Below are 18,186 nucleotides of genomic sequence, written 5' to 3'. Positions count from 1 at the left end.
TTATGATAATCGAAGCAGAAAGTATTTGTTATCGAATACTTCTTTAATATATTGAAAATTTGTAATTTTAAATGTAAATTATACTCTTAAGTATACAACAACAACTAAATATTTTTTTATTAAATCTAACTGGCCACTTGCTTGCCACTGGTGTTTAGTGGCTAGACAAGGCAGGGTTCTAGATCGAGGACACGAAAGCTTCCAACATAATATGTGCCATGAGCAGAACGTCCTTCGTTCATTCAGCATGAGCATGTGCTGCTCAAGCGTTTTGGGGGAGAAAACATTCGGTTTAATACAATAGCTGAATGGAACGCAACAGATGCAGAGACGAATGCATGTATAGTGGGAACGCCGGTGGAGGAGGAGGTACGAAAACACTTTCCACATGATGCGGGTTAAAACACCGCATCCATATGAATGAGGTGGAAATTAGGTGGGATTGACCCCGGCGCTACCGTCGGAAAATCTGAGTCAAGTGTGCTCGTAACGGCATAAGTATAAATCGACGTCTAGGGAGGGTGATGGAAGGTAGGTTTTATGTATATCCTCACGTGATTGAATGCTTTGAGCCGTACTGAGCGGTTGGTAGATGGCATAAGCTCTGCAAGCAGTTAAAGTAGAATTTGGATTTGAGATCCTGTATTTAACTTTGAGTCGTGCTCGAAATGATGAAGAATTCCAAGCGTTTCAGATTTGATGCAGAACTGATGTAGAATATGTTTTCCTAAAAGTCAATTTTGCCTATGGGATGCCCAGTTCAAGCGATATGTATAGTTCAGACAGGGTATCTGCTCTTATAGAATAAGTAATATTTTAAATATTCAAATCAAAATTATATTTATTGATTTCTCCGTGGCTGTCTTGATCTTCCCGACATTGATCTTGTGCGTCTTGATCTTAATCTCGATCTGGATCGCGACCTAGTCTTTCGTTTTCTGCGCTTCGGTATTGGCGCATCGTTTTCGGCCAACATAAGCTCCTGCGTCATTTGAAGTCCTAATGAATCATTTGTTTCTTCGCTGGATGTAATTGCAAATACTTTCGATTTTAAAGTATGCCAGTAACCTGTTCCGGTTATGCTGAAGTACACGGAAGCAAAAGCAAAGACTGTGAGCAATGCCTGTATGATGATATCTCCTCCTGCATCCTGATAGATGTTTAGAGTTTTAACCGTTTCTATTCCTCTGGAAGCGTGATACTCAACAGCATTCCAAACGAAGAGTTGTATTGCTTCGATAATGGCCACATTGCATAGGGACTCGACTAGAACTTGCACGTACAGCGGCAGTTGCCGGCGATATTGAGCCGAAAATATGGTTAACTTTGACAACCACATGACGCTGGACGATATGATTAGAACTTTTCGAAACTTGCAGTGTGATGTGTTGCATAGCCGCAAAGACTTGGAGAGCACGAACACGGGAATTTTATAGTAAATGTGTACTGCCAAGGCAAAAATTAAGGAAGCTATGGAAGTCATTTATGAAGATGAATTTGTAATAAGATTTTTATGCTGCTTATCTGGTCCTTGCGTTCCTTCCGGTATATCACATGGTGGTGTTGGAGAATTCCTGCAAAAACAATATCGGATTAGTGCAAGTTATAACCGTTAGTATTGTGAAAGAATATTCATACTTCTCACTGCCTGTTTCGATGTGTTTCGGAAGCCGAAACAAAACTGCGTAAAGAAATGTCAAAACCGTCAAAAGCCGCAAATAATAAAATCCTCTCTTGGAACTGGATGCTGCCAAAGCTCTCAAATAGTACGGCCGAAACGAAGCAAAATCCTTCACAGGAAATAGAAATGCTTTCACCAATAGCGTCTGCAAGAAAGAGAGATATAACACACAATTATATTTCGAAATAAGAACTAGGTACTTATTGCTGAAATAGAAAATAAAGCTCACAAAAAAAAAGAATCTTTGTCGTGCAACAAGACGCTTTCTAAGTAATTGAATAAATGAACCTAATGAGAATATTGAATATTGACTAGCCTGCTACGATGGTGCGAGACAAACGGGAAACGAGCAAAGGAAGGTGTAAAGTGGAAGTTAATTCAACGGTGTCAACGCGACTTCCGGCTTTCCACTAGGTCAATGCTAATGCGATCATTAGCAAGGCGAGATGTTGTTTGAAATAAATATGTCGTTAATGGGTTTAGTTTGATACACACACACGTAAAATGTTAATGACAATAACAATATGTTTAATGATAGGAATGTTTTTAAAAGGAAATATGCGTACCAAAATTTTGTGCTTGCAAATCCACCACAGCATGTACTGTATAGGGATCCATATTAAACGCAGGGCCAAATCACAGAACACAATATTCGCTAGGATCTGCAAAAGAGAATCCCCAATAGGGATGAGATGATTATTGAGCATTTTGAACTCCCGTGTGGATAACTTTTATTCCTTAGGAACCATACTTAAATCCTTACCATGGTTAGACAAATCAGCAGCGTTTCTACCTTCAACGTCATCGTCTGTTGTTCGTCCGCGTAGAATGGAATGACATTCGCTAGGATGCGGCTTACAGGGTTTCTCAGGCCAGCTCAACACCGTAACACCACTTTTCAACAACGTAAACTATGTATCCGAAATTGTATATACAATTCGAACTAGGTAACTCTTTTCAACATGGTAAAACTAGATCTCGAATCCGTAAAATCATTACTCGACACTGGGAAATGCGTATTCGGCAGATCTGTCATGCAACCTGTTTAGTCTACGTATTTCGATGCTTCGTTGTAATGGATCTTCAAGCATTAGAACATTTATGTAAAGGTAAGTTTTACAATCGAAGCAAATTTTCGTTAGAAAAACTAAATAAATATTTTTGAATTGGTTTATTTTATTTGTTTATTTATTTTTCGACGTTTCAGTGCTCTTTTAGTTAGTATGAAGCAAAATTAAGAAAATAATTGGTTTCTTAGGCCATATTTACCTACATTTATTGCAAATAATAATAGGAGGAATTCAGTATTTTTTATGTTTACTATTGTTATAGTTTATGGAAATTAATTGTTTAGGATAAAATCTATAAAAATTATGATATTCATTTGATTATATCAAATGAAATGTAACGCATGTTGACTGTATCGAAATAGGCATCATAAACATTCAGGGAACGACGTGTTCGTCAAGTACGCATTTCCCAGTATCGAGTAATGATTTTACGGATTCGAGACCTAGTTTTACCATGTTGAAAAGAGTTACCGGATTCGAATTCGATATACATTTTCGAATACACATTTTACGTTGTTGAAAAGTGGTGTTACGGTGTTGAGCTGGCCTGAGAAACCCTGTAATGCCAGGCTTGTACTGATGACGAAAATGGCGGAAGCAATATCAGGTTCCATGGCAACGGAACTCGACTTACCGTGCACATAATCGAGAGCACTATTGGCTCGCAGGTGTATGATTAACGGTAGCGCCAGACAGACAAACCTGAACGTCCAGGAGCAACGAATGTAGGCTTCATGGTGTGATGCCATTTCTATGTTTCCGGCAGACCGGATTTACCACCGGTCTGACGACGGATTTCTCCCCGATAGTTCGACACACGCACGCGATTCAAACGAGTTTTCCTCAACAGTTCTTTAATCCCTGTGTCTGTGGCTACTCTGTATGATTTAATACACTCAAAAATTGCTGTCATGAGATTGCTAAGATGAAGGGTTTCGAATGTCAATCAACAAGAGATATACACCAGTGCAAGGTTACACACCTGTTTGTGGGTTAAGAGTTCATGTTCGAGGTCATGCAGTGCCAAGGTTTTTTCCCTTCTTATACCGTCTCGTGTTGAACTTAAAGTGCTTGTGGTTGTACTTTTTTTTCGTACGCCAAATCGTGATATATCGACCTAAATTCACGTTATGATTGCAAAGGACGTCTAACGAAACGTGCTGCAGAGTCGTGAGTAACAAAGTAAGGTGCTATCCAAGCGCTTAATTTTGCCAATTGTCTACTTCTTTTCCCCTCAGTTCTGAAGGAACGACAAATCTCTGTGTGTTGCACGGTCCTAACAGCGCAAGCAGGACCGGAAAAGGGAAAATGAATAAAAGTAAGTGCCTTAGTATGTGCGGTGCTTGTACAAAAGGAATAGTGGGCAAAGAAAGAGGATGTAGAAAAAGGTACGTGAAATCACACGATGGAATCAGAAACACAGAATCGTCTTTACCGAGGAAAGGACATAGCTTCCCATTTGAAGAGAAAACGGTCCACAAGAAAGAACTCTCTCTCCCACGCACCGGAAACCCATTTCCAGCACGAGACGTAAAATTGTGTTTACTCATCTTCTTTTCTTTTGAAGAGCAACCAGAACCAGAAGACAGCGGTAACTAAAGCGAAAAAAAAAAGCTTAGAACGAAGGATTCCATCCACATCCTCACGGATTTCCACTTGTTGAATGGGGCACTATAGTAAGGGATGGGTTTTTTGATGCGTTCTCGGTGTACGTTTAACATCCATTCAGAAATTTTATCGTACCGGCAAGAAGTAGGTTGAAACAGGAATAATGTTACGATAGGGAGCAACATGATAAAACGAACGGTAGAGTAGTAGCGATAAAGATTGATGGACGAGTTGAATCATCAGCGCCCCATCATTATCCTCTGGAATGGAAAGAGGTTGACGTTGAGTGGATTAGACCAGCATGATAGTTGAACCACTAGGAAATAAGGTTCCCGGTGGAAGATTTCCTGATTGCTTGCTTTGTATTCTATGTGGGTTCTATTTAGGCTGAATGTTTTTGAGGAGGCTCATCAAAGCACTATGGCTCATCGCGACAAGTTTGAGATTTTAAAGAAATTTTAAATTTTCACACTGTAACTTCCAAAGACATATGGAGGATACATTTTTGTGTTTTTTTGCAAATTCGTAATTCGTTTTTGGTTTATATTTCTTATTAGTATACTTCATTATTGTTCTAGAAGTTAAGAGGGAACGGTCGTGGATGGATGGAAGTCTTTCTATGCTGTATTGGATTTTTCATCAAGGAGAGAGAGCCTTTGTTCTTGGCGAACAGAACACAAGTTGCACATACCTACCTATCTTTTTCATTTCAACACTTTGTAGTTTATAATAAACTAAATTTCGTGTATGTAGTGAGAGCCTTCCAACAGATATGAATATTTTGTTAAACGGTTTTCTTCAATGATGTGCTAGAATTACATTTTCATCGCCGGAAGCGAAGTTATAAAGAACATTTACTGCATAAAGCATTAGGGAATTTATATAATAATTTGTTGTGCGATTGTATTGTATCCTCATCCAATGCCGCCAAGAGGGTAAAAAATCTTTCGCATGCTCCATGTACTTTATACTTACATATAGTTCGATCACGATGGTGTACCACAGCATCTCTGGTCCGATCGGCGCTGCGGGCACATTTACGCTCACTTAAGCGATACTACCGCCATCTGTGGTGAATTACCGCAGGCACGATATTGACTATACTGTTGATTATTTGTTAAGTATTCGGTATATTAGTGTCAGATTGATTATATTCCACTCTTAATCATGTGTTAAGTTTCTTTGAATGAATAAGTACACAAAAACACCAAAATGAGGGATAAGATTTTAGGAAAGTGTGGTGTATTTAGGATAAGGACTATGAAGATCTGTTCCTGGTTTGTAAATTTTCTTTTTTTTTTGTTCATTTTTCCGTCGGTGCCGAACGACCAATCGTTTTTGGCATCTTTTTGTTTGTCGAATCTTCCAACTCCTTCGGTTTGTAGTAGTGCGGCGCAACCTCTAGCAACCACTTGCTCTCAATATCGATGACCGAGCGCATAAACTCTTTCGTCGTAAATACCAGCTCGTGGTAGAGCAGCCACCGTGGCAAATCTTCAAACAGTGCCGAGTTGGGATGTATCATAACGTCCTGGTTGTGTTTGACCGTTTTATAGTTTCCTCCTTTGGAAAGGCGTGCCACGTGATAGAAGTAGCCGGCTGTAACCGCTTTCCGAATATTGGTCGTTTCCGATACGGACGAGACCATTTCTATCTCTACCCGCTGCATTAGTCCTACGAGCTGTTCCCGTACGTCACGCGCACGTTTCATTGAGCGGTATTGGATGAAGTTCTCATAGCACCACTGCGTACTGTAATCCGATTCGACCCATTGATTGTACACCTGCATCAGACTCAGGTGATCACCGTTTCGGTGGTTAAAGTTTTTACGCGCCGTATCGGCGTGAATAATTTTGTCTTTCGGGCGATAAAAGATCGCTCCGTTTACGGACAGCATGGCAGCGATCGTTACGATCTCCTCGGAGCATTTATACTTTTCACTAGCGAGCAACATTTTCCCCATCATCGGATCGACCGGAAATTCGGCCATTCGGCGTCCCAGCTTTGTCAGTTCTCCGTGGTGATTCAGTGCACCGAGCGCGTACAGTTGTTCCAGGGCCAGAATTAACGTTTGGTGTGGTGGAGGATCAAGAAAATCAAAATGTAACAAATCATGAATTCCGAGCGTCTTCAACATCAGCACTGCATTTCCCAGATTGATACGTTGAATTTCGGGCACAGTGTTATCTTCCAGCTCATTGTTGTATGCCCAGGCCGTGTAAAGCCGGAAACATTTTCCAGGTGCAACTCGTCCTGCTCGTCCGGCTCGTTGGTTGGCGGATGCCTTTGAAATCGGAACCACCAACAGTGTTTCCATTCCTGTGCGAGAGTTAAAATTGTTCTGCTTTGCAAAGCCGGGATCAATCACGTAGATGATATTATCGATCGTCAGTGACGTTTCGGCAATGTTTGTGGCCAGAATCACTTTCCGCGCGTTCGGTGGAGTGGGTTCGAAAATTTTAGCCTGCATATCGGAGGGCAGATTGGCGTAAATGGGCAGGATGATTAATTCCTTCAGCTTCGATCCCAAACGTTTGACACGATCTTGCAGCATCTCCTGACAGGCTTCAATTTCTTCCTGACCTGCAAAGCGCACATGAATTGACTGGTTAGGTTAGGTACATAATAGCAAATTTCATTTAGCCATACCAGTTAAAAAGACTAAAATATCGCCCAGTGGCTGTGTGGCGTGTATCTGCAGCACGGAAACCACACAAGCATCAATGTAGTCCGCTTCGGGAGCTTTCGTATAGAATATGTCAACCTACAACGAGAGATCAAAGTTAATCAAGTGCATTTCATCAAGTTAATCAAGTGCTGGTACACACTTACCGGATAACGTCGGCCTGGAATGCGGAAAATTGGAGCTTTATCGAAAAAATCGGAAAACTTTTCCGCATCCAATGTTGCACTGGATATGAGCAGCTTCAGATCCTTCCGGAAGCGAGCAATATCTTTCACCAAACCAAACAAAATGTCCGTGTGCAGTGTGCGCTCGTGGGCCTCATCGATGATCATAACTCTGTACGTGGCCAGATCGGGCTCGGAAAGGAACTCGCGATGCAGCGTACCGTCCGTCATGTACTTTATGACCGTACGTTCCGTGGTACAGTCCTCAAACCGAATGCTATACCCAACCTCGTTCCCCAGCTTAACGCTCATTTCCTCCGCGACACGGGCCGCCACCGACATAGCTGCGACACGCCGCGGCTGGGTGCATCCGATCTTTTTACCATCGTTCGTAAACCCAGCCTCGTACAGGTACTGGGGGATCTGTGTCGTTTTACCCGAACCCGTTTCACCTTCAATGATCAGAATCTGATGCTCATTGATGGCCGCAATCAAATCCTCCTTGAACGGGTAGATTGGAAGCGATTTTTGCGTTTCCTCGATGGTCATCTTTTTCTTCTCCGCCTCGGTAATTTCGCGCTTGCTGTCCTTTTCCTTCGTGCCACCCATCTGCAGGGCCTGGATAAAATCGATCTGCTCGTCCAGAAGCAGCTCGTACTCTTCCTGCTGTGCAGCCCGCTCTTTGGCATCCTTTGAACCAAACTTGTACACCGCCGAGGCGAGCTGTTCCGCTTCCCATTTCTTCTGCTCCGAGTGAGGCATTCGTTCTCGTTCGTCCACCTCGACGTACTCCTCCGTTTCGCCCTTCTTAACATCCTTCGGCATACGATAGCGCTGGACACGCTCCAACTCACGGGCTTTCTCATGCTCTTTAGCGATTTGGAGCAAATTTTTCTTGTACTCGCGATCCCTCCGTTCGCGCTCGGTGATCTCGGCATCCGGGAACAAATATTCGTCATCACGGATGTCCGCCTCGAGCTCCGCTACCTTGTCCTCTTTACGCTTCTCCAGATACTGCCTTCGAGATTGGACGCGCAGCTGTGGTAGCAGCTTTTCTCTGTCTTCCGTTTCGAGTTTAAGCCGTTTGGCAGCATCCGCATAGCCTCGGTTGCCGGAAGACGATGCTACATTGCGCGTTTGGCCTTCGTCTCGTTGCTTTAAACGTTTGGCAAACTCATCACGCTCCTTAAGATCCCGTCGACGCTCTGCATCTTCTTCGCTGCTGTCTTCGGAGGATGACGATTTACGGTGCCTGGAGTGTTTACTCATGTTTTCCTTAAAAGCATACACGTTGTAAATCAATAATCATTACTAATTGGTTTACGGAAATCACCTCTTAGTTATCTCAGAAACACTAAAATCCGGAATTTTTGGGCTAAACCTCGCGTAACCGGCGAGATGCTGTTTACAGTGTTATGAACAGCTTGCGTTGTTTACACACTCGCCTTGCGCCCAAGATAATTGTATACAAGGTAGAGGAAGCATATCGAACATTTTGACAACCAAATAACGCAATGCTCTAGCAACTATCGAACACAACAAGCATAGAATGTTCGATGGAAAAGAATTTAAAATATTTGTTTTCATAGCTTATAATATAGAACAATTGTACTTTTCGTTAACATATTAATAATTCCTTTTATTTGTTTGATATGCACTGCATAAGCAACAACTCAACTAGCCAATTTGATATGTTTTTTCGCTTCGGTAGGCTTGATTATTAGGGCGTCAATGTATTGATTTGGCTAGTTGGAAGTTGCTAGAGCAGAGCCTAATACAATGTTTTATGTATGTATGAACCTCAGCCCGGCATTTCGTTGCAGATTTGTTTACGTTTGTTTTCTTCAAAATGTTTTATGAATTTGTTTCTCAATTGTGATATGATGGGTTCTTTACAGGAAGCTTTATAACTTTGCTTATTTTAAATACCAACTGCATGGATGGAAGATATTTGATTTAATACATGAAATACATGAGTAAGGTAAAATAAACAATGTATTTAATTTCTTTACAAGCTTTAATTTAGCATGCGCCTCGCGCTAGAAACAATTTGCAAGAAAACGAAGCTATCGTTTCCTACTGATGCCAAATCGTTATTGCACAAGCGATCCTGATCGCTTGATTTAATGCTGCGACCACTTGATACTCTTAATGTCCACACCTTCCTGTACCATTTCCCACAGCGGAGACATTTCGCGCAATCTTGTAACGTGCTTGATGCACTTCTCCGCGGTATAATCCACCTCCTCAATCGTCGTGAAGCGTCCAATACCGAAGCGAATGGAGCTGTGTGCTAAATCTTCATCTGTACCGATTGCGCGCAACACGTAGGATGGTTCCAGCGAGGCGGACGTACAAGCTGAACCGCTGGAAAGCGCCACATCCTTGAGAGCCATCAGCAACGATTCACCCTCGACGTAGGCAAAGGAAAGATTGATACAGCCCGGATACGTATGCACCGGATCTCCGTTTCTGATGACCTGCGGCAATTCGGCAAATATTTTGTCCATCAATCGTTTCGAAAGAAACTCCATCCATCGGTGATCGTACTCCATCTCGCGACTTGCTATGTCACAGGCGGCTCCCAAACCAACAACCAATGGTGTCGGTACGGTTCCACTTCGAAGGCCTCTTTCTTGCCCGCCACCACTCTGAATCGCTTCGACCCGAACGCGTGGCTTGCGACGCACGTACAGTGCACCGATTCCCTTGGGTCCGTAGATTTTGTGCCCGGAGATGGACATGAGATCGATGTTCATTTTGTTCACATCGACCGGTATCTTACCGATGGCTTGTGCGGCATCCGTGTGGAAGAATACCTTCTTCGATTTGCACAGCCGTCCGATCTCCGCGACCGGTTGCTTCACACCGATTTCGTTGTTGACCGTCATTATGGATACGAGTGATGTTTCCGGTGTGATGGCTTTCTCCAGCTCTTCCATACTGATCAGCCCGTTCGACTGCACGGGTAAATACGTCACATGAAATCCTTCGCCCTCGAGTGCACGGCACGAATCCAACACACACTTGTGCTCCGTCTGTGTAGTGATGATATGCTTTTTCTTCACGCCATAAAACCGCGCAATACCCTTTACCGAGATGTTGTTCGATTCTGTTGCACCGGATGTAAAGACGACCTCTTTCGGATCTGCACCAATAAGGGAGGCTACTTGCGAGCGAGCCTTCTCGACCGCCTCCTCCGATTCCCAGCCGTACGCGTGCGTTCTCGAGTGTGGATTGCCATAGTAAGCGGTCATGTATGGCATCATTGCATCGAGAACTCTTGGGTCCTGCAAAAAAAAATGTTTTGCAATCATGGAATAATATCCATATCACTTGACAAATCACGTTGTATAATCCTGTGTGGATGACTGATAAGAACGATGCGATTAGACGATCGCTGAACCGTGCATCGGTGCAACGTGTCGTCATAGGGTGGATTCTCCTTCCGGGTTTTGTGAAGGTGATTAGGTTCCCATTATCTTTCTACCAACTTACCAGCGAAGTGGTCGCTTGAGCATCCAGGTAGAGTGGCCGGCCATCTAGTACTTCGTCTTTGATGCTAAATTTTTTATCTGAATAAGAAGGAAAATCATTCAACATTAGCGACTTGCTCTCTAATTCTGATGGTTGCTTACAAAGTTTCACAACATTACACCTAATTTAGCTCATTCGCTTAGTACGATGGAATGATTGCAATCTTACCGGTGCTGTAATCCCGTATCTGTCCAGCTGTGCTGCGTAGTACTTGGAACGCCAAGTATCTATCAACAACTTTGCGTGACCACCGTGACAACATTGTTCCAAATTGTCAGCAAGTTTAAAGTTGGAACGAAACTGATCAAAATACTAAAAAGAGCCGCAAAAAAAGCGCTTGTGAAATAGTAGTGATGTATTATTATGTATTTTGTTTTCTGAAGACCAAGAAGTTTCTCTTGCTCTCTTGATGTGTACCTATCGTTTGCTGCTCACGCATTGTGCAATACGTCCAACTGACAGTGCTCCGATTATCCGTGCCACCATAACAATAACATTGTGGATCCACGAAAACAGAGCAGGCTTTGTTTATAATTTCTTCAAAAAAATTTAACAAAACAATTTGAGCTGTCGTATTTTTGTTAGTTTAGAAAGAATGTGTTGTAATTAAGCATAATTCATTATCCAGTCTCAATACCACTCTTTACAGAATAGTTTATGTTGTGACAAATTTGTTCACGTACAGCAGATCTGCTGGCGCTAATGTCAAACCGTGCTTTCTTTGTTAATTTAATTTACAAACACGGGTAGAAAAATCACCTCATCCGTGTGGGGGGTAGAATTACCTCAATATCCTGACTCAGTGCCTAAGTTCATTAAACAAGTTCGTTCGTTCAACGGAAGCTGCTAGCACAGCGCGGGGGTAAAGATTGGATGCAAGTGGGTGAAAAATAGAGAACCTATTAATGGTCTCCTCGTAGCTATTGGCAGTGGCTTTACCCGTGTCACGGTACATTCGTTTGCTTTGTTGTTTATGTTTCCGTTTGTTCTCTGCGTATTGTGTTTCGTCCCTTTAAATAACCCCGTCTAGTGCATACTGTTGTCGTTGGGCGTAGAGTAGGCATGGAGAACAGAGAATCCATCGAAGATGATCTTGATAGTGCGACGGAAGCGTTCGACCAAAGTACGTTGAGCATAAAACACCAGACCAAGGGCACTGTGCAAGGTACATTAGCATCAGTCTATTCTCGGGGGTGGTTTGCGTTGGAGTGGCTATTTTCATTTCACCTCTCATCATGAAGTATGGTTTCATATATCTTCGTCATACAATAGCTGTAGCCGTTAGAATAGAAATATGTCTGTTGCGCTTAGTCATCGAAAGTCACACACAGTTCTGATTCACAACTTAATGCATTGAGTGCTTCTTTCCCACCTGCAAAGATATCGTTTATCAGTTGCTGATTGTCCTTTGCTCACACTGGGTCACAAAACCGTAATGCGACGCACATTCCATGCGGAATTTGTTTCTTTTGCAGATATTTGGCAGCGCCCTACAAGACGACCCCTTCCTCCAGCGGACGATGTGGTGCTGTGCTTCGAGATTCCACTCGCTCGTATTCTACCGACGGCCGCTACACCAGGCGATGGAGCCACTAGCACTGGCAAGAAGTACGTGATATATGAGGTGAACATTCGCAAGGATGGTCCCGGGCCGGATCCGTACCCGACCAGCGTCGAACGACGCTACACTCACTTCCTGCGGCTGTACGAAGGGCTGCGTAAAGACCACCCGACACTGCTGCAATCGGTTAACTTCCCGAAGAAGGTTCTGATGGGAAATTTCACCGCCGAACTGATCGGCGAACGTAGTGCTGCCTTCGAGTGTTTTCTCGATCATATCGTATCCGTGCCTTTGTTGCGTGATTCGGTTCATTTTCTAGAGTTTCTGCAAGGGGATGAACTGCGAAATGCGTGTCAATTATTGGACGAACGGCGCAATGAGCTGGCTGTACCGCTGTTGGAAAATTGCTTCCGATTGTTGAACAAAATTTTTCTGGACAAATCCAAGTGTGTGTTGTTGCTGCTGTGCCGGCTGGTGGCAGCCTGTACCACCTCACCGATACCGCATCCGTCCGCGGAACAGTGGGCCGAACTGGCTTTACGACGTTACGAGCACGTGTGCGATACGGAACTGCTGGTGCTTTACATTCCACTGCTGCAGACGTGTTTGCATCTCTGGTGGCAAAGGGGACGCGACCGTGGTCTGCTAGAGGAACGGTTAAACGAGATGGGCAAGAAGGGTATCAAGGTTAAGGGTGGACCGACTCTTGCCCAAGCCATACATGCGCTAGATCCGCGGGCCGAAACGATTTAATTAAGTGAGAAACGATTTAATGTTGGGCAGTGGTAACGTTACAGCAAATGATCATCACAAGTGCATCCAACAAACATCACAAGCTACAAGACTAAACTTTTGTTTTCTGTAATTGTACAATTCTGTTTTTAGCTTTAAAAATGCATTTTGGGTTGTTTACATGCTGGTTTGCAGACTGGAAATATCGCTTGGGCAGTGCGTATTGAGTCGCGTAGCAAACGCATTTTATTTTACTTTCTGAACAAGACGTGATATCAATCTTACATCTTCATATTAGAAATTTTTATACATTAGGGCATTGTATCAAAGCTTTTGTTCGCTTTCGCTTGCGTAAAGAAACGTAGAGTACCTTAAGATAATTTGTCATGGGTTCGGACAATTTTATAAATAAAATATTATGTGCAACTGCAATTGCTACTTCATCATTTGAACAGTTGAAGAAGATTAGAAAGAAAAATGAATTTGTAAAGAGAGTGAGTTTTGTTTGATATGTCCATCTGCAGAATAGTTCAGATTATAACGCCATTACGATATGTATCGTGAAATGGTGGAGTTTATTAAAAATTTAAGATAATACAAAGTAAAAAGTATTTGCTATAGATTTAAAAAAAAAATCACGCCCAGCATCAATTTGACTTTTCCGCTGTAAACTTTGACACTTGCTGTTCGCGGAACATTTTCGACCAGCAGTTCCGCTGACAGGTGCTGACTGACAGGTTCGAAGAAAAAGCAACAAAAACAAACACCTGATTGAATTGTTTTAATGTGTCGCCGACGACGACGGAGTACGAGGGGGGAGATAAACATCGGATTTTTCTCCACGGGCCGCTGCCAATTACCGTCACCTTCCAGCATCATTAGATCCCGATAGAATAAGATACCATCCAACGGAGGTTTTATCTCGCGGTAGCAATCCATCCACTTCCCAAGCGCGGTCCCTTTCTGGTAGAGATCCCACTCGCGCTACCTTCTCGCCCCCCCTCCGTCCGAGCAGATGTTTTTCTTCCGCAAGCCATGAGTTCATTACAGTAAGTATTCCTATTTGGGAGGAAATAAAACGACCATTGACGTGGTTGACCACTGCTGTACTAACACGAGTGCGATTTCCATTTCTCTTCCGGTAACCGCTTCGCGCGAACTGTGCATCCTCTCGTCCGCTTCGGGTTAATCCGCTTGTGGCGGTGTGGCGTAGTGCAAAAATAGAAAACATTTGCAGGCTCTGTTTGTCCGGCGATGACACTTTGGAGTCTATTTTTGGTGATAGTGGAAGCGATGCGCTTCAAACGATAATCTACGACTGTACATCGATTAGGGTAAGTGATCGATCGGTCTCACGATCGTGGATGCTGGAGTGGCGTAACGGCGTGTTAAACGGTTGCGTATATTTGGTGTTTCGCTAAATGCACAATTTTAGATACAACCAAAGCTGGGCCTTCCTTCGTCGATTTGTAGCACATGCAAATCAAGGGTAGAAAACTTTAACGAATTTCGCGAACGGTGCCTACACAACGATGAGTATCTCCGCACGACGCTGCAGTTGGTGGCGCAAAAGCAAGAACACGACGATGAGTACGAGGAGGACGACGAAGAGGATGTGGATATTAAGCTGGAACCGGAGGTACTGTTGGACGAGCAGAGTGACGTCGATCAGAAGGATGGCGACGAAAAAGACGATGACATGATCGTTGATAGAAATGATAACAAAATTGACCGATCATCTTTGGCACAGCTGGATGGGCTGAATGGTCCGTGCTCGAATGAGCCGGAACGGGATGAGTGGGATGAAGCTGGATCAAACGATCACGATTCGATCGGCAACTCATCGACGGAATCGTTCAACTTTCCGTACCTATCACCGGATCCGACGTACGGTTCGCTCTTGAAGTGTGAGTTTTGTTCACTGGAATTTTCCGTACTGGAACAGCTCAAGCGACACATCACGAGCCACAAGGAGGAGCGAATATTTCAGTGCCATTACTGTCCAAAGACGTTTCACTTCGCCAAAAATCTCAACATGCACGTCGAGTATATCCATTCGAAGGCAAAGTACACACCGTCACAGGTGGCGAAAATGATTGCCAGGCAACAGAGTCTAGTCCATAGCAGTAGCAGCAACAATAGCAGTGTTAGCCAGAGTACCAACGGTGGGTTAAGCCCATTGTCACCCTTGCTGGACAGTAGCGATTGTTTAAATAATAACACCATCCCGAGCAGCACTGGCATTGATGCGAGTGTCGGCTTAAGCCTTAACATTAACCTGAACGGCAGCACGAACGGATCGTCGGCATTGGGACGAAACTTAAAACCGATTCGATTACCGGCGCTCGGTCCGACTGCAACAGAAGGACGGCGCGGTTCGTCCGTACAAGCGATCGTAATGGCTAGCGAGCGACAGCAGCATGAATGCCACGTGTGCCATAAGAGCTACGCGGAATCGTCCGCCTTGCGGCAACACATGCTCGTGCATACGGGCGAAAAGCCGTACAAATGTGATATCTGCTCGAAATCGTTCTACAATGCAAGCACGCTTAAAACGCACCAGCGTATCCACAGTGACCACAACCCGTACCGGTGCGGGACCTGCACGAAGATGTTCGACAATGCGCGCAGTCTAGAGCTGCACCATCGTACACATACGGGTGAAAAGCCGTACGCGTGTGATGTGTGTTTGAAGAAGTTCTCATGCTCATCGAATTTGAAACGTCACCGGAAGCTGCATGATCGCGATTAAACGAATGGAATTGTGTGCACGAAAGGCACGATCGAAACGGAGAAAAAAAACACACACACCTTTGTAACATATAAAAACGATATCTGAATTGAAACGACCACCATGCGGTTTGTGTGTGAGTGGAGAATGTTTCATAAAATGGAAGCCTAAATCGTACCAGCCAGGGGCAGCACGATTAATGCAGCAAGTTAGATTTACGAGCTTAAGGTGGCAATACTTCCGGCAGAACGGCAGGTTGTATATAGTTCGCTTCGGGTGCAGACATGTTGCATCCCAGGGTGCTTCCGAGAAGAGTGTGACGCATACAGAATCTCAGCATATAACAGAAAATTGACTGTGCATTTATATACACAACAACGAGTAGCTGTTTGTTTAGTGGCAGTACGCAAAACTAAAACACCTACTAATCTGAACGTACGTGCGCTAAGGAGAACACTTTGTTAAACCATTGTTAACGTTGTTGTTGTGAAGGATCATTCATATAGAAGGCCAGTTCCGGAGACTGGTTTACTCCGTTGCGTTGCGGCAATGTACGTTCTTCCCGCTTTTATGTATATAACCGAACCTGGTAATGCCTTGTTACTTCTTAGCAAGAGCTTGCAAAACATAGAGAAAAGAGAAAACAGCTAAAATGTTCAGCTAGGAAAATGCCAAAAAACGACAACATAACGCAACTATTTGAATCGAAAATTTACCTATAGAAGTTAAGGAAAAAGTTGTTAAATTTTGTCCGTAAATCGTTATCGAACGAAAACACAAAAAAAAGTCGAGCTTAAAACCTGAGCGCTAGGAAGCATAACGACCAACGCCAATGAAACCATACTAACCGTGATAATAGTTCCTTTGCAGCCAAAAAACGAAAAAGCAATGTTAAGCAAACGCAAATACTAAGAAATGGAAAAAAATCGAAACGATTCGAAAAGGAAAAGCAAACGTTTTAAGAAAAGTGGCCAACATGTATTTGAGCTTTATGTACGTTGTTTGTGATTAGGCTTATATACTTTAGCTTTACGTATAAATGTGCTTCTATAACTTTTTTTTTCATTGTTCCTATTTGTATAGACAAAGCCAACCAGCATACTGCATATGATGTACGTGGACGTGCTTAAACATGCATTTTTTTTTTCTAACGGCCACCAATGAATGGGGGAGAGTAAGATTGCTTTTAGGATCTGAGCAAAGAAGGTAAAACAGTTAGTTGTAATGTAAGTTATTGTTCTAGTCAATTTGCAACCCGACGATCGGTAGCAGGCAATAATGTCCAGGCAATTTAACAAGAAGAAAAAAAATCCCCAAACAACCAAACAAAGATAAAACCGTATTTAGTGTACATCGGAAGTGCAGAGTTTTGCTCGATCCGTTTTATTTTTTATCTGTAAACCATTTTAATTTTATTAATTGTGATTTTTTGTTGTTGTTTAATTTAATCTCGTAAAACGATCCGCGTACGCCAGGCACGAACGTGCCAGATTAACATGTTAGCGCGCGCAAAGGAAAGGCGAAAAGTGCGTTCTGTTCTGCTAGCGTATTACAATGACGCCTCTTTAATAAAACGAAATCAATGGATTGAAACTAAAGGTTGTGGTTGGGTTTGTATTTTTTTGGTGTAGTCGTAAGCACAACCGAAAGGGATTCGCTTGATGAAGTTGTCATCGCCAATAAGGACGTGTTTCCAGATGTGTAGTGAAACAAGATCATGTTTGACTTGAAAGAAAACATCTCGAGAAACTTTTTGCACAAGTCACAAATGATCTTAATGTCAGTCTCTTTTGCCCTTTTAGATGTAAAACACTGGACACCTTCTTTAAAAGTAGCGTGTGAAATGTTTCTTCGAAACGATAAAACAGTGAGACATAAATCTACATGTCAATGGAATGATCCATTGAGTTCCTAAAAGGGGATCCCCATCCTGAGAAAACATGAATCACCCGTATGCAGAATAAACGGTTTTGCCTTATCGGTAGCCAAGTGTAAATTGAGCACGCATCGCATCACATCAGTATGCGCATATGACCTATGGTAACTGAAAATCCCCCTCGGTCTTCTGGCACAATTGTTAAGAAGTTTGAGACACATCATCAACACCATGCTGCAACTCTAGTTACATTTTGTTACTGTTGGCACCGGTGATGATGCGATCGAAGCACAAGATGCGTTGGTGGCGTCTGGAGGTCATTCGTCCAAACCCAATGTAAGAACGAATCTAAAACAACATGTGGATATGGCGGGAAAAAATATTCAAGAAGGGGATGTTTGTATGTTTCACTTTTAACTGACCACTTGAAAAGTTGTATCGATTCCACCACACCGTGGAAGACACCAGGGATTTAAATCGCCACATGTTTTGCAGTTACGTTCAAGCGTTCGGAGTAAGCACATAGTGTAGTAGTGACGC

At 43.1% G+C, this 18,186-nt stretch overlaps 5 protein-coding genes across 8 annotated transcripts; 2 read left to right on the top strand and 3 right to left on the bottom strand.

Moving 5' to 3' along the window:
• Positions 1-814: 814 nt before the first annotated feature.
• LOC125761948 (uncharacterized) lies at positions 815-3,620 on the bottom strand. The gene is made up of 5 exons (XM_049423565.1): positions 3,314-3,620; positions 2,445-2,539; positions 2,248-2,343; positions 1,639-1,826; positions 815-1,574 (listed from the first exon to the last, which is right to left on the bottom strand). Exons 1-5 carry the CDS (start codon positions 3,498-3,500, stop codon positions 1,484-1,486), a joined length of 657 nt encoding a protein of 218 aa, XP_049279522.1. The 5' UTR covers positions 3,501-3,620; the 3' UTR covers positions 815-1,483.
• Positions 3,621-5,572: 1,952 nt separating this feature from the next.
• Positions 5,573-8,702, bottom strand: LOC125761927 (pre-mRNA-splicing factor ATP-dependent RNA helicase DHX16). Its single transcript, XM_049423527.1, has 4 exons — positions 8,543-8,702; positions 7,192-8,484; positions 7,009-7,123; positions 5,573-6,942 (listed from the first exon to the last, which is right to left on the bottom strand). The coding sequence occupies exons 2-4, from the start codon at positions 8,476-8,478 to the stop codon at positions 5,663-5,665; spliced, it is 2,682 nt and encodes an 893-aa protein (XP_049279484.1). The 5' UTR covers positions 8,479-8,484; positions 8,543-8,702; the 3' UTR covers positions 5,573-5,662.
• Positions 8,703-9,186: 484 nt separating this feature from the next.
• On the bottom strand, positions 9,187-11,198 carry LOC125761938 (cysteine desulfurase, mitochondrial). Its single transcript, XM_049423546.1, has 3 exons — positions 10,915-11,198; positions 10,708-10,784; positions 9,187-10,499 (listed from the first exon to the last, which is right to left on the bottom strand). Exons 1-3 carry the CDS (start codon positions 11,006-11,008, stop codon positions 9,333-9,335), a joined length of 1,338 nt encoding a protein of 445 aa, XP_049279503.1. The 5' UTR covers positions 11,009-11,198; the 3' UTR covers positions 9,187-9,332.
• A 65-nt stretch (positions 11,199-11,263) lies between these two features.
• On the top strand, positions 11,264-13,471 carry LOC125761944 (sorting nexin-21). 4 transcript variants are annotated; one of them, XM_049423560.1, is made up of 3 exons: positions 11,264-11,608; positions 11,777-11,869; positions 12,222-13,471. In XM_049423560.1, exons 2-3 carry the CDS (start codon positions 11,809-11,811, stop codon positions 13,058-13,060), a joined length of 900 nt encoding a protein of 299 aa, XP_049279517.1. In that variant the 5' UTR covers positions 11,264-11,608; positions 11,777-11,808; the 3' UTR covers positions 13,061-13,471. The 4 variants fall into 4 exon arrangements, with proteins under 4 accessions (XP_049279517.1, XP_049279516.1, XP_049279515.1 ...); XM_049423559.1 differs by having other exon boundaries at positions 11,265-11,625; XM_049423558.1 differs by having other exon boundaries at positions 11,272-11,608; positions 11,777-11,911.
• A 288-nt stretch (positions 13,472-13,759) lies between these two features.
• LOC125761937 (zinc finger protein ZFP2-like) lies at positions 13,760-17,368 on the top strand. Its single transcript, XM_049423545.1, has 3 exons — positions 13,760-14,088; positions 14,253-14,373; positions 14,475-17,368. The coding sequence occupies exons 1-3, from the start codon at positions 14,075-14,077 to the stop codon at positions 15,789-15,791; spliced, it is 1,452 nt and encodes a 483-aa protein (XP_049279502.1). The 5' UTR covers positions 13,760-14,074; the 3' UTR covers positions 15,792-17,368.
• The last annotated feature ends 818 nt before the right edge of the window (positions 17,369-18,186 follow it).

This window comes from Anopheles funestus, chromosome 2RL, assembly GCF_943734845.2.
Source record: "Anopheles funestus chromosome 2RL, idAnoFuneDA-416_04, whole genome shotgun sequence".
Taxonomy (NCBI): Eukaryota; Metazoa; Arthropoda; class Insecta; order Diptera; family Culicidae; genus Anopheles; species Anopheles funestus.
Note: the sequence above shows the minus strand (reverse complement) of the source record. Positions and strands in the feature narration are given on the sequence as shown.

Excerpts from the sequence above, each read along its gene's own strand:
- LOC125761948 (XM_049423565.1), bottom strand. The coding sequence starts at position 3,500 with ATGGCATCACACCATGAAGCCTACATTCGTTGCTCCTGGACGTTCAGG. Across the intron at positions 1,827-2,247 it reads TTTGCAAGCACAAAATTTTG|ACGCTATTGGTGAAAGCATT; the intron begins GTACGCATATTT and ends TCTTTCTTGCAG. Across the intron at positions 1,575-1,638 it reads ATCGAAACAGGCAGTGAGAA|GAATTCTCCAACACCACCAT; the intron begins GTATGAATATTC and ends TTGTTTTTGCAG.
- LOC125761927 (XM_049423527.1), bottom strand. The coding sequence starts at position 8,478 with ATGAGTAAACACTCCAGGCACCGTAAATCGTCATCCTCCGAAGACAGC. Across the intron at positions 7,124-7,191 it reads TTCCAGGCCGACGTTATCCG|GTTGACATATTCTATACGAA; the intron begins GTAAGTGTGTAC and ends CTCTCGTTGTAG. Across the intron at positions 6,943-7,008 it reads TATTTTAGTCTTTTTAACTG|GTCAGGAAGAAATTGAAGCC; the intron begins GTATGGCTAAAT and ends TGCGCTTTGCAG.
- LOC125761938 (XM_049423546.1), bottom strand. The coding sequence starts at position 11,008 with ATGTTGTCACGGTGGTCACGCAAAGTTGTTGATAGATACTTGGCGTTC. Across the intron at positions 10,785-10,914 it reads GATACGGGATTACAGCACCG|ATAAAAAATTTAGCATCAAA; the intron begins GTAAGATTGCAA and ends CTTCTTATTCAG. Across the intron at positions 10,500-10,707 it reads CTCAAGCGACCACTTCGCTG|GACCCAAGAGTTCTCGATGC; the intron begins GTAAGTTGGTAG and ends TTTTTTTTGCAG.
- LOC125761944 (XM_049423556.1), top strand. Across the intron at positions 11,912-12,221 it reads GACCAAGGGCACTGTGCAAG|ATATTTGGCAGCGCCCTACA; the intron begins GTACATTAGCAT and ends TTTCTTTTGCAG.
- LOC125761937 (XM_049423545.1), top strand. Across the intron at positions 14,374-14,474 it reads ACGACTGTACATCGATTAGG|ATACAACCAAAGCTGGGCCT; the intron begins GTAAGTGATCGA and ends GCACAATTTTAG.